At 50.1% G+C, this 14,744-nt stretch overlaps 1 protein-coding gene across 4 annotated transcripts in view; it reads left to right on the plus strand.

Moving 5' to 3' along the window:
• Window positions 1-3,939: 3,939 nt before the first annotated feature.
• The window catches only part of LOC101948741 (zinc finger protein 707-like), a 41,710-nt gene continuing 30,905 nt past the window's right edge, over window positions 3,940-14,744 (plus strand). Inside the window, exons 1-4 of one of the 4 annotated variants that reach the window (XM_065562639.1) lie at window positions 3,940-4,100; window positions 8,123-8,249; window positions 9,129-9,700; window positions 10,359-11,015. In XM_065562639.1, the coding sequence (XP_065418711.1) occupies window positions 9,211-9,700; window positions 10,359-10,579 (711 nt within the window). In that variant the 5' untranslated portion in view covers window positions 3,940-4,100; window positions 8,123-8,249; window positions 9,129-9,210 and the 3' untranslated portion in view covers window positions 10,580-11,015. Of the gene's footprint in view, window positions 4,101-4,507; window positions 6,920-8,122; window positions 8,250-8,357; window positions 9,701-10,358; window positions 11,016-14,744 lie in introns of those variants that run through there. The other 3 variants (XR_010591716.1, XM_065562642.1, XM_065562640.1) reach the window with 3 other exon arrangements.

Raw genomic sequence — 14,744 nt, forward strand, 5'->3', positions numbered from 1 at the left:
TTTTTTGTACATTGACTCCCTTAGAGACCAGAATTAAATAGATTCTAAAATTGCTGGAGCAGAGATAGGAAAATGTGGTGTTTGGATTCTGTGTTTTTTGAGGGTGATTGGATGAGTTGGAGGGATTCCCTCCTCCCTCCTTCACTGTCATGCTCCACCCCAACACAGCAACCTGTGTCCGAGCCTTGGAGAGTTTATCGTCCTCCCATTCTACCCTCCACCTCCCAGCGTGGCACTTGCCACAATGTTCTTTACTCTCCACGCTTTGGAATCGCACTTTGATTTTTTTGATCCTGACACAGACTCCTGAGGGCTAGAGATGAAAGTGTCCCATACTTGGAGGGGGAATTCAAATGAACCCGAAAGCTCTGTTTGAGCTTAAATCCCTGTTTCCATCTATTGGTAAAGTGTCTTCTGGCTTTTTCCAGCCAAGTCCAGAACATTTGTAGATAGATAGATTTTAGCTTTGGTTTGTTTTTGTTTCTTTTTTGCATTAGGACAATACTAAAACTTTTGTAAATGACGCAACCAAATAATGAGGAGGTGCTGAGTACAGCAGATTTAGCCAGTTCAGAGGAAAATGGATATATTTGTTTTCCTTCTTTTGGGAGTTATGATTCTGTGGGTTTTCACTTTATGAACCTGAAAGTGTTTTGTAGCCCCATCTTGTAGTGTTGGCTTTTCTCTCTTCCTGAAGGCTGTTTGGTTACATAGTTTGATATTAGTTTAGTTTGATAGGATGTAGCCCAGTTTTATTGAGGACTTTACGAGACAAATGATCATTTGCCAGAAGAGTCTTTTTTATTTTATTTTAACCTTTCTTAACCCTTTGTCATGAGATTTTTGTGTGTTTGAACAATGAAAATTATCAATATCTTTCAGCATGAATACCGAGGCTGAGTGCTAGATTAACACTCTGAGAGGCTGAGACTGAACGGGACATGGAGTTACTGCCTGATCCCTGCAGAGATGTGAGATGCAGTCAGGAGTGGGAGAGAGTGGGGAAACAGAGCTGGGAAACTGCAGGCTTTTCTCTTGAGAACCAGAGAGCTGATGCTGAGAACTGTGAACTTGCTGTGCCAATGCCAGAGAGAGACAGGAATTGCCCTGTGAGTGCTGGGTGAAGCCATCCCTGAAATCTAAAGGGCTACAAATTATGTCTCTAGATGAAATATGAGGGGAGGGGACAGCGTCTCCCGATTGCTGAGAGGACGAGGCTGGGCAGAGACAAGATGGGGAAGCCAACTAGTCTGAGCCAGCCTTGAATCGAGACTGACCCCCATCATAGAGGCCAGAGAGAGATGAGGAGCCTGACAGCCCAGCTGGTGATCCCCTCCCCATCTACCAGTGTCCTGCATGGGGATGACAAACAGTCTTCCCCACTCACCCCACACTGTACCCCTCTAATCTCAGTTCCTTGGATTCCCTGCTCTCGGAGTGTTTGCTTTGTGTCTGGGTCCCAGCATCTCTCCTGGATTCTCTGCACTTTTCTACCAGTTTGTAACTGTTGCTCTGTTGCTGCTGTATGAGGGATTTGGGCGCAGCAATGTGCTGGGTTGGGGATGTAAAGTACCATGCTGAGCTGGGCTGGGGAAAGGAGTCTGTCCATCCTTTGGAATAATAAAGTAGAATTTAGTTTCTCACACTCCCAAGTGTAGTTTGTTTTGCATTAACTACCCAGCAGATTCAGAGTGGAGGTTAACAGTAAAAGCAATGCTAACATGGTCTGGTATGGAAATACACAGTGACGTTTCCCATACAATCTCACTTCTGCCCTATCATACCCTCAACTGCAGCCACTATACTCACAAATTTATATATGTATAATATGGCTAAAGTGATTCTGGTCTCTGAGCTGGGTTTCAGCCCAAGATCCCCACTCTCTCAACCTTACCACCTGGTTAATTCTAGCTGAGACCCATTTAAATCAATGGGGCTATAGGTAGTAGTAAAATTAAACCTGTAAATAAGGTCTTGCCACACTGGGAGTTTAGATTGGTAGGTTTGGAAGTCTCTCTCTGTTGATACTCGGCCTGTTCCTCATATCACACTTTCATCCAAATTCATTCTTGTCTCATTGCAACATAATTGTATCTCAGTTAATATCATGATTATTTGTAATACAGCAGCAGCTAGACATTCCACAGAAGACTACGGCCGTATTGTGCTAGGTACTGTTTATACATATCATGGGAGACAGCTCCTCAGGGAAAGAGTTTACAGTTTCAAAATGCAGATCAGCCAATGTAATGATTTTGTACATATCAGGAGCAATCCTGAAATCTAAAGGGCTATGAGTGACGTCCCAATAGGAATGATGGGGGGAGGGGGCAGCATCTCTCAATTGCTGAGAGAACGAGGCTCTGCACTTCATTCACCTTCTGTTATGTCTAAAAACCAGATTGTTCTCCCCCAGAATTACAGCACTTACCCCTAGAGTGCAGAACACATTTTCTGAGCAAAGTCAATCTGTTCCTGGCTTTAGCAATAATCATTAACATTGGGTCTGTTCAGACATTTAGCACTGACTGTCAGACCCTGCCTTGTAGTGATACCATTCAAAGCCCTATACTATTCCAATTAAGGTATTTTAGTGCTTGTGGGTCCAGGTTATATTAAACTGATTTTTAAAGCCCATTAGCTTTTGGGTAAGTTTTTCAAAAGCATCTTTCCCAAAATGACTTAGGGTTGTATTTTTTAAGGTATTAGGTACCTGAGGATGCAGATAGGGGCCTAGTGGGGTTACCAAAGCAGGTTAGGCACCAGGGGCTAGATGCACAAAAAGATTTAGGTTCCCAGCTGCTACTTTCACTTTAGGTACTTGAATCTGACATTTAGACGCCATCAATCCTCAACTGCCCCCCCACCCCTCCCCGCCACTCAGCTGTTGCCTAACTCTGATGGTGTCTAAAGATCCTATGCACCTAAATTTCTGTCATTTAAATCATCCAAGAGCCTACAAATCTGGTACTGGGCATGATCCCAGCTGCCTCAGACTAGGTGCACAGATCCCTATTTCATACCTAAGCACCAGCACGTGCCTCACACTATGTTTTCCCTGGCCTGTCTCTCATGTGGCTGTCCCACTGCCCACTCTGGTTTGTCTCAGGCCCGGGCCCCATTACGGGTGGGGGGAGGCTAAATTTGGTGTTTCAACTCACATGGCACAATGCCACTGGGTCAATTTTGGCCCCAGATGCTCCCCTCCCTCCCCTTCTTGCAACCATGGTGGGACATTCGGGCCTATCCAGAGTCCTCAGAGCACCAGCCTCAGAACCAGACCAGCTGGTGCTTCATTGCCAAGATTCAGGCGCAGCATGGGGAGCTGCTCTCAGTGCCCACATGGGGGAGCCAGCCAGGAGAGGGGGACTGGCAGGGGGCAGAAATGGTGGGGTGTTGCCTATTACCCAGTGATGGGTTAATCCAGCCCTATCAATAATCAGAGGAACCTGATGGCAAAGCACTGACAGCTACATGGCCCGAGTTAAGGGAGCGGAGCTTGTAATTCTGGCCCAGGGCTAATAGCAAGTGAGCCTGGTGTGGAGACAAGAGACCGTCTCTGACAAACTGCTCCCTGTGCCAGTCTGTGATCAGAGTGACTCACACACAGAGTCAGTGTTACCGAGAAACCTGTCTCCTGCTGCTCCCGATCCTGGGCAGCCTGTCTAGGACCAGGACCCCCATGTGTCCCTGTTAATACTGGGGACTCCATGGAACAATGCCCAGTCTCCATGGAAATGCCCCTTCTCCCCTCATCTTGGGATCTTGACGTCTCCTTTCTGCTCATTGACACAGTGGCTTCTATGTATGATGCCCCCTTTATGCTGAGAGAAGCTGCCTGTGCCCAGGGGACATGGGGCCCCAGGAGGCAGGGTCTAGGGCAGGGGGACTGCAGTGCAATACCTTGCTCGCTAGGACCCAGGAGAAGCTGGGATGCGGCTCTGGGAGCGATCGCTGGGGTCACTCAGGCTGGGCAGCAGGAAGTGAATCGCGCTCGCTGCAGTGACTGGGGCGTTGTGAGGAGCTCACGCTCATTGCAAGATCCCTGAGCCCCGGCCGCTGCTGCTGGGACTCCGGAGCCCTGGCTGCAGCCGGGAGAGGTGAATCTCGAGCAGTAACATTCCCAGTGCTCCCCAGGAGCCTCTCCCAGTGCAGAGACCCCAGCCTGGCCAGGACCCCCCTTTCCGGGCCCCAGCCCCTGCTCCCAGGGAGGGCACCGCTTGGAGGGGAGGTAAGAGACGCAGGGAGCGGTGCCCCCTGGTGCCAACCTGGCTGCAGGGGGAGGGTTTGCCCCCAGGCTGCTCCCAGCGGAGCTGGCTGCGATTCCTGCCCCGTGCCCAGGAAAGCTGCCGCCAGCTCCCATTGTTTGCAGGGCGGGTGAAGCTAGCGCGCGCCCTGGGGAGGGCTGGGACAGCGACTCGTGGGAGGATAAAGGGGGGGGTGGGAGCCGGAAGGGGCTGAAGAGGGGCAGGGGGTGTGTGGGCAGGAGGGGATTGAGGGATGAAATGGGATGTGTGAGGGGGTAGAAGGGGCTGAACAGGGATGCAGGGGGCGGAATGGGAGTAGGGGGGCAGTGGTTGCGCAGCAGGGAGGATGAGGCAATGCCGGAGACTCGGGGTGCGGGAGGAGAATCCTGGGGCGGGAAGGAACAGGGCTGGGATAGAAGGAATATGTGGGGATGGGGGTGAGGCTGGAGGGAGAACGGCGGTGCAAGCGGAGGCTGAATGGGGAGAGCGGCTAGTGATAAAGGAGAGCGATCCTGAGAGATGGATCTCAATGGCAGCTCCCCCAGCACACAGGGCGGGGAGGGGGGAGCTGCCCCGCCCAGCAGCCAGCGCGGGATTTTGTTTTTAGAGGAAATGGTCACGCGGGGGGGGGGCCCGCAGGGGACTAAGCCCTAAGGGCTCCAAAGCTACAAGGCAAATATCCCCACGGAACTTGCCCCCAACAGACACACGATTGCATTATTTTCTTAAGCCAAACTCATGATTTCTGGGCTCTGGTTCCTGACTGGGACTGTCTGGAGTGACAGGACGGACCAGGGCCTCTCTTGGATTTCTGAGCAGGATTCAGGGCTCAGAGTCACTGCCAGAACAGCAGGGGATAGATCCGAATGGGCGAATGAGATCACATCTGCCTGGCTGTCCCTGGGACTGCTGGAGGAGACCAGGGATACTCAGTCATTAGCTGCTGCCACCAGACAGAGAAGAGGCTAGTGTCTGCCTCTCTCTGGCCTGAAGAAGCTATGTTGACTGTTCTCCAGCATATAATGTTTATATATGTTTCTGATATTTCTGTTCTTTACTATACTTTCAACCAATTTGTTTGGTACTGAAGTTAGTTTTACTGGCCTGTAATTGCCAGGATTGCCTCTGGAGATTATGTTAGCTATCGTCCAGTCTTCTGCTACAGATGCTGATTTTAGCAAAAGATTCATACCACAGTTAGTAGTTCTGCCATTTCATATTTAATACAGTGTTGCTGAAGCCATGTCAGTCCCAGTATATTAAAAATACAAGGTGGGTGAGATAATATCTTTTATTGGACCAATTTCTCCTTGAATGGTCCCTTGAAATATGTGTTACCTACTAATGCTAAACATTTTGTATTTGTTGTGACACTCTGAGTACATTTCCCAGACCTGAAGAAGAGCTCTATGTAGCTCAAATGCGTATCTCTTTCCCCAGCAGAAGTTGGTCCAGTAAAAGATATTACCTTGCCCACCGTGTCTCTCTCAAGACATCTAGACAGACTTATGTGTAGTTCTGGGGCGGAGCCGGTGGTCGTGGTACATGTAGGTACCAATGACATAGGGAAGGACAGGAGAGAGGTCCTGGATGCCAAATTCAGGCTGCTAGGTAAGAGATTGAAGTACAGGACCTCCATGGTAGTGTTCTCTGAAATTCTTCCAGTTCCATGCACAGGGCCAGGTAGACAGGCAAAACTACAGGGACTCAATGTGTGGATGAGACGATGGTTTAGGGAAGAGGGGTTTAGATTTATTAGGAAGTGAGGAACCTTTTGGGAAAGGGGGAACCTATACAGGAAGGATATGCGCCACCTAAACCAAAATAGAACCAGATTGCTGGCACTTACAATTAAAAAGGTCATAGAGCAGTTTTTAAACCAAGAGCTGGGGGAAAGCTGACAGGTGTGGAGGAGCACGTGGTTCAGACAGAGACATCCCTTAGGGGAGGATCTATTAATGGAGATTCCCTATGTCCTAGGAAGGAGGAGAGGATGGAGGATGATAAAATACGGGAAGGATCTGATGAGAAACAGTCAAATGGAAAAAAAAGGCCCATTCAATTACACCATGTCATGGCAGACAGCTAAAAAGTGACAATTGTTTTAAGTGCTTATGTGCAAATGCTAGAAGTCTAAATAATAAGATGAGTGAACTTGAGTGCCTGGTATTAAATGAGGATATTGATATAGTAGGTATCACAGAAACTTGATAGAATGAGGATAATCAATGAGACACAGTAATACAGGGTACAAAATATATCGGAAGATCAGAACAGGTTGTGCTAGTGGGGGAGTGGCATTATATGTGAAAGAAAGCGTAGAATCAAATGAAATACAAATCTTAAATGAACCAAACTGTATCATAGAATCTAGTAATTCCATGCTTGAATAACAAGAATACAGTAGTAGGGACCGCCTGACCAGGATGGTGATAGTGACTGTGAAATGCTCAGGGAGATGAGAGGCTACAAAAATAAAAAACTCAATAATAATGGGGGATTTCAACTATCCCCATATTGATTGGGTACATGTCACCTCAGGATGGGATGCAGAGATAAAGTTTCTTGACACCTTGAATAACTACTTCTTGGAGCAGCTAGTCCTGGAACCCACAAGAGGAGAGGCAATTCTTGATACAGTCCTCAGTGGAGCAGAGGATCTGGTCCAAGAGGTGAATATAGTTGGACCGTCTAGTAATAGTGACCATAATATAATTAAATTTAACATCTCTGTGAGGGGGAAATCACCACAGCACCCCACGTGGTAGCATTTAATTTCAGAAAGGGGAACTATACAAAAAATGAGGAAGTTAGCTAAACAGAAATTAAAAGGTATGTGCCACAAGTCAAATCCCTGAAAGCTGCATTGACACTTTTTAAAGATACCATAATAGAGGCTCAACTTAAATGTGTACCCCAAATTAAAAAGACACAATAAAAAGTGCCACCATGGCTAAACAACAAAGTAAAAGAAGCAGTGAGAGGCAAAAAGACATCCTTTAAAAAGTGGAAGTTAAATCCTATTGAGGAAAATAGAAAGGAGCATAAACTCTGGCAAATGAAGTATAAACATATAATTAGGAAGGCCAAAAAAAAAATACACAGGGTCAGGTAGGGAGGAGGATAGGGTCTGAAAAACCCACTGAGACTTGCTCAGGCTAAGGCCTGATTTATGAACAGGCTTATTGGGAGGCGAACATTCCCCCATTTCTGAAACAGGAACCGTCTCCTCAGCCCCACCCCCCTGGACAGGGCTGGGAAAACAGACCACAGTGCTGGAGCCTGAACCCACTAGGTAGAGACTGCGGGGAATACAAAGGGAGGGTGCTGGGATTCCTGTCTCTGTCCCCTGCCCAGAGCTCTGCTTCCTACATCAGCCTGTGCCTAGTAGGTTTGTGGTAAATGAGAAGACGCTGCCCTCCTCTGTTTGCTGGGAGGGACATGGAGCTCTCACTTTCTTGCCACTCCCTGAAGCTTCCTGGCTGCTCTGAGCAGGATGGGCAGGGCCGACTCCAGGGTTTTGGCTGCCTCAAGCAGCCAAAAAAAAAAAAAAAGCCGCGATCGCGATCTGCGGCAGCAATTCGGCGGGAGGTCCTTCGCTCTGAGCCGGAGTGAGGGACTGTCTGTCGAATTGCTGCTGAATAGCTGGACGTGCCGCTCCTCTCCGGAGTAGCCGCCCCAACCACCTGCTTGACAAGCTGGTGCCTGGAGCCGGCCCTGAGGGTGGGGGTGAGATTCTGCTCCTCTGTTCCCCCCCCCTTCCCCCCTCCCCCCGGTGAGCTGGCTTGCTTGCTTCCTTCCTTTCTTCCTTCCCATGAATAGTGGGATTGTGGCTGTGTCAGCAGGTGCTGAGTAGGGAAAATTTGTTGTTTCAGATGCCGGTGACCTTCGAGGATGTGGCTGTGTATTTCACCGAGGGGCAGGGGGCCCTGCTGGACCCTGGTCAGAGAGCCCTGTACAGGGAAGTCATGGAGGAGAATTATGATAATGTGACCTCACTGGGTAAGGCTTTCCTGGCCTCTCTGTTATTAGAAGCCATGGGGTCTGCATTTCCAAATCTGTCAGGTGCATCTTTGGAGAGATAGACTGGAGGAAGGGCCAGCTCCAGGCACCAGTCGAGCAAGCTCGTGCTTGAGGCGGCAGATTCCAAGGGGCGGCATTCCGGCTGCCCTTTTTTTTTTTTCTTTTTGGTTTGCTGCTCTGGCCGCCCTGTAGGAGGCAGGCGGCGCAGTGGGAGGGGCCGCATCGCGAGCGCCCCGCTGAAGCCCTGGCTGCCCCACTTCTCTCTCTCCCCCCCGCTCCCTCCTGCCCCCCGATAGACCGGGCGCGCACTCCGCTGCACGTCTGCAGCACAGGGAGTCTGCCTGCATCCTGGCTTCGGCCGCCCTGCAGGGTTTTTTTTTTCCCCCCTGCTTTGCCGCTCCGGCCACCCCGCAGGTGTTTTGTGTGTGTGTGTGTGTGTGTGTGTGTGTGTGTGTGTGTGTGTGCGCGCGCTTTACCACTCCGGCTGCCCTGCAGGTGTTTTTGGCCTTGGCTACGCTTGCGAGTTACAGCGCTGTAAAGGCTCCCCTAGCGCTGTAACTCACTCCCCGTCCACACTGGCAAGGCATTTGCAGTGCTGTATCTCCGTGGTTGCAGCACTGCATGTACTTCACCTCTCCGAGAGGAATAGCGAGTATTGCGCTGCCACTGCAGCGCCAGTGTGGCCGCCCAATGCGCTGTGAATGGCCTCTAGAATTATTTGGCAGTATCCCACAATGCCTGTTCTAGCCACTCTGGTCATCAGTTCAAACGCTACTGCCCTGGCCTCAGGTAACCAACCATGTGACCCACCCATTACATTCCCCGGGAATTTTAAAAATCCCCTTCCTGTTTGCTCAGCCCGGCGTTGTTTGGAGTGCTATCAGCGAATCTTTCCAGGTGACTATGCCTCCACGCGCCAAGCGAGCCCCAGCATGGAGCAATGGCGAGTTGCTGGACCTCATCAGTGTTTGGGGGGGAGGAAGCTGTACAGTCCCAGCTGCGCTCCAGCCGTAGGAATTACGATACCTTTGGGAAGGTATCAAAGGACATGATGGAAAGGGGCCATGACCGGGACGCCCTCCAGTGCAGAATTAAAGTGAAGGAGCTGCAGAGTGCCTACCGCAAAGCCCGCGACGCAAACGGCCGCTCTGGTGCTCCCCCTGCGACCTGCCGATTCTACAAAGAGCTGGATGCGATACTTGGGGTTAACCCCACCTCCACTCCGAGCACCACCATGGACACTTCAGAGCCGGTGGGGGGGGAGGAAGAGGAGGAGGAGGAGGAAAACGGGAGTGATGGTGGTGAGCCAGATGGAGACATCCCGGAATCCCTGGAGCCATGCAGCCAGGAGCTCTTCTCGAGCCAGGAGAAAGGTAGCCAGTCGCAGCGGCTGGTACTTGGTGAAGGACAAACAAAAGAGCAGGTTCCCGGTAAGCGTTTTTTTTTTTTTTCGAGAAGGAATTTTTTCGGTGCGGGCTCTTTGGGAGAGGAGGATTAGGCATGCATGCCTAGATGCGGAATAGTGCATTAATGTGGTTTATCACATTGCGGTAATCGGCCTTGGTAATCTCCTCGAATGTCTCATGCAGAACGTGTGCAATGCGCTTGTGCAGGTTTATCGGGAGAGCCACCGTGGTTCTTGTCCCAGCCAGGCTAACATGTCCGCGCCACTGTGCCGCGAGGAGACCATTGCTGCACACAGGCAAGCTGCATATGGGCCAGGGCGGAAGCCGCATTGCAGTAGAAGACGCTCCCTTGCTTCCCAGGTCACCCTCAGCAGCGGGATATCGTCCAGGACGAACTCCTGTGGAAAATGTTGGGAAAGTGTTCAGTGTAGGTGCCCCCTGAAGCTGTTGGCTCTCCCCAAGGCACAGAAACCCAGAGGACAGTGCAGCCCTGAAACAATCAGTCCCCCTTACTCACCATTTTGAGGCTCCCGTGGGACGTGTGTGCTCTGTTTCGGATGGGAAAATTATGCTATTGTGTAGACCCTGTGTTCTTGTCTACTCCTTAAGTGCGGGGGGAATCATTACTCTGTCAGGTATAAACAATGCTGCCTCTGTTAAATGTTGCATTTTGCCTATACAGCTGCATCAACCTTGAGACCTCAGCCGTCCCTCTTATCGCCTCCTCAGAGACTGCAAAGACTCAGGAAGAGACCGCGAAAAAGCAAAGAAGACATGCTGCAAGAAGTGATGCAGCAATCTATTAAAGAGAATGAGAAAGCACAGAACTGGAGGGAGAGAGAAAGCAGGATCCGCCAGGAAAATGCAGCGCACCGGCAGCAAAGCACCGCGCACCAGCAGTAAAGCACTGATAGGCTCATAAGCATCCTGGAGCGCCAAGCAGACGTTATCCAGGAGTTGGTAGCCATGCAGAAAGAGGAGCAGTACCGCAAACACAAACACCACCCCACCCTACAGCCCTTGTCCCAAAACTCTTTCCGTTGTGCCCCACTGTCACCTCCAACCCACTTTCCCCAACTTCCGTGTTCTTCACACCACCTGCTGCCTCCAACACCAGTATCTTCACCACCCAGCCCTGAAAACCACGACCCTTACCCTCTGCACTCAACCCCCATCACCATGCAGTATAGCTGTCCTGAAGTGCAGCATTCCCTGCACAGCACACCAGACAGGACATACACGAATCTGTGATTGTACTGTTCCCCACTCCACCCCCTTGTTTCTTTTCAATAAATAATGTTTTTTTCTTTTCAATAAATGGATTTTTTGGCTTTGAAAACATTCTTTATTATTGCATAAAGTAAAAGACTCCTTAGCCCAGGAAATAAACAGGCACTGCAAATCTGCTTGTCTGCTTAGCAAACACTGATTCCTAAAGATTGGAACTACTGCACTTCACACCCGTGCAGCGCACCAGATATCACTGCTGGGTTTCAGCCTCAAAGTGCTCCCTCAAGGCATCCCTAATCCTTGCAGCCCCGCACTGGGCCCCTGTAATAGCTCTGATCTCTGGCTGTGCAAATTCAGCCTCCAGGTGTTGAACCTCAGAGGTCCATGCCTGAGTGAACTTTCACCCTTCCCTTCACAAATATTATGGAGGGCACAGCACGCGGATATAACCGCAGGGATGCTGTTTTCGGCCAAGTCCAGCTTCCCATACAGAGATCGCCAGCGGGCCTTTAAACGGCCAAAGGCACACTCCACAGTCATTCGGCACCGGCTCAGCCTGTAGTTAAACCGTTCCTTGCTGCTGTCAAGGCTCCCTGTGTAGGGTTTCATGAGCCACAGCATTAATGGGTAAGCGGGATCTCCAAGGATCACAATGGGCATTTCAACTTCCCCTACCGTGATCTTCCGCTCTGGGAAAAAAGTCCCGGCCTGCATCTTCCTGAACAGCCAAGTGTTCCGAAAGATGCGTGTGTCATGCACCTTTCCGGGCCAGCCTGTGTTAATGTCAGTGAAACGCCCACGGTGATCCACAAGCGCCTGGAGAACCATAGAGAAATACCCCTTCCGATTAATGTACTCGGATCCTAGGTGGGGTGGTGCCAGAATAGGAATGTGCGTCCCATTTATCACCCCTCCACAGTTAGGGAACCCCATTTGTGCAAAGCCATCCACTATTTCCTGCACGTTACCCAGAGTCACGGTTCTTCTGAGTAGGATGCGATTAATGGCCTTGCAAACTTGCATCAACACTATTCCAACGGTTGACTTTCCCACTCCAAACTGGTTTGCGATCGACCGGTAGCTGTCTGGAGTTGCCAGCTTCCAAATTGCAATAGCCACCCACTTCTCCACTGGCAGGGGAGCTCTCAATCTCATGTCCTTGCGCTGCAGGGTCGGGGCAAGCTCCTCACACAGTCCCATGAAAGTGGCTTTTCTCATCTGAAAGTTCTGCAGTCACTGCTCGTCATCGCAGACTTCCATGACGATGTGATCCCACCACTCGGTGCTTGTTTCTCGAGCCCAAAAGTGGAGTTCCACGGTGCTGAACATGTCTGTGAATGCCACAAGCAATTTCGTGTTGCACGCGTTACGCGGCTCAATATCATTGTCGGACTCCTCACCCTCACTCTCACTGTCACTTTGGATCTTAAGGAATAGTTCGACAGCCAAACGGGACGTGCTGGCGAGAGTCGTCAGCATACGCCTCAGCAGTTCGGACTCCATTTCCCGCAGACAGATCGCGCTGCACAGAAACCGTTGAAAGATGGCGCCAAAGGTGGACGGAAACAAAGGGATTTCTGGGATGTGAAGCGATGCATCACGGGGCATTGGGACAGGACGCAGAATTCCCCGCACCCACGCCCCCTTCCCACAACCCACGGCGCCAGAATGGGAAAAGGTGCTCTGTGGGATAGCTGCCCATAATGCACCGCTCCCAATAGCGCTGCAATTGCTGCAAATGTGGCCACGACAGTGCGCTGGGCACCTGTCAATGTGGACAGACTGCAGCGCTTTCCCTACTCAGCTGCACGAAGTCAGGTTTAACTCACAGCGCTGTACATCTGTAAGTGTATCCAAGGCTGTAGTGTGTTTGTGTGTGTGCTTTGCCACTCCGGCCGCCCAGTGGGTTTTTTTTTTCCTGCTTTGCCGCTCCGGCCACCCCGCAAGTGTTTTTTGTGTGTGTGTGTGTGTGTGTGTGTGCTTTGCTGCTCCGGCCGCCCCATGGGTTTTCTTTTTTTCTTTTTTCCTGCTTTGCCACTCCGGCCACCCCGCAGGTGTTTTGTGTGTGTTTTTTTTTTTGCTTCGCCGCTCCATGCTCCCCCCCAACCCCGCAGGTTTTTTGTTTTTTTTTTGCTTGGGGTGGCAAAAAAGCCAGAGCCGGCCCTGACTGGAGGTGAACCAACCCTATAATCCACAGCTGCTGTGTGAGAGAGACTTTCATCTCCTTACACCCTCCAATGAGATAGGGGTGTCAAAACCTAATGGACATTCTATCTCATCCCCACCCCTCCAGCTTTCAAGGGGCCAGAAGTCATGTATTGTCCTGTCTGTATTATTTCTAAGGCACACACAGAATCCCTGTGTGACTGGTTCCCCCTGGGGTGCCACCTGGAACTGGGGTACCACTGAGCCCTCTGACCCACAAGGCTTGGGCTCCCTCTCAAACTGTGCTTCTGTGACAAGCTGCAAACCCACTCCCAGTCCTACACTTCCACCAGCATCCACACAGGCAGGGACACACCCCGCTGCAGTTACATGCAGGCTCTCTGTCCAGCCCCTGCATGAACCAACAACAGGAATGCTACAACCAGGATAACTCCCAGCTCCCCAGGCATGCACCCCCTCTGGAGTATGAACCCAAAATTATACCATATTACGCTGCACAGGGTAAGGTCATAGAGTTCGCCTGCCCCCTCAGTGTGGGGAGGAAATGCAAGAAACTTGTGTTAAATCAAGCTAAGATTTTTTTCCCCAGACACTTCACTTAAAGGCACGCTGGGTTTAGATTAAAACATAAAACCAGTTTATTAGCTACAAAAGATAGACTTTAAGTGATTATAAGTGATAGCAAACAGATCAAAGCAGGTTACCTAGCAAATAAACAAAACACAAACTAAGCTTAGATTGGATATGTTAGCAGATTCTCACCCTAACTGATAGTACAGGCAGACTTATAGATTCTTAAGGCACAAGCTGTGTTAGTTTTACAGCTTGGGTTTCTCAGGTCTTTATACACAGGCTAGAAATCCCTTCAGCCTGGATCCAGCACTTCCCCCAGTTCAGTCTTTGTTCCTCAGGTGTTTCCAGGAGTCTTCTTGTATGGGGAGTGAAGAACAACAGATGAATTCACTCCCTGCCTTGGATAGCTTTAGCATGTGGTGGGAACCCTTTGTTTCAAAACTTGGTTCCCAGACTGGTTTGTGGAAAAATACTGACATTGCAAAATGGAGTCCAGAGACAAGTGGTCTGGTCACATGTCCTTGTAGAGTTATAGCAGCCACTGCTAACTGGCTGGCCAAAACGCCCACAGAAAGCTTAAGCTATTCCACAGTCCATTGTCTTTGCTGATGGACCATCAGCCCCGTCTGGCTTCTTCATTGTTGTACCTGAAAGGCTGGCTGTGGGTGTTTTCCAGAGTAAGCCCATTTGAATTACAGATCCTGAGGCAATAATCATAACTTTAGATACAAAAATTATACTTGCATACAAATTGGATATTCATATTCAGCAAATCATAACTTTTCCAATAACATCTTACATGACCCGTCTTGCAAAAAAGGAATAATAATTACGCTATAATTATCTTATAATAATATCGCTATGAAGAATATGCGGTGCACTGTCACATCCTGTTCACCTCCCTTCTTGGGACTAGCTCCAGCCATGAGGGGGGGTCTGGGCTTTGCAGGTTTAGAAATAGACAGGGGTTTAACTCCAGAGTTGTGTGTGTGTCAGCAAGGCCCCCAGAGTGCACAGATCCTGCAAACTCCTAGTGAGGGTGTAACAATTCCTCTCACCTCCCCAGACATCTGCCTTTCCCAAGGGGGCTCAGTGACCA

This window comes from Chrysemys picta, chromosome 12 (assembly GCF_011386835.1).
Source record: "Chrysemys picta bellii isolate R12L10 chromosome 12, ASM1138683v2, whole genome shotgun sequence".
NCBI lineage: Eukaryota > Metazoa > Chordata > Testudines > Emydidae > Chrysemys > Chrysemys picta.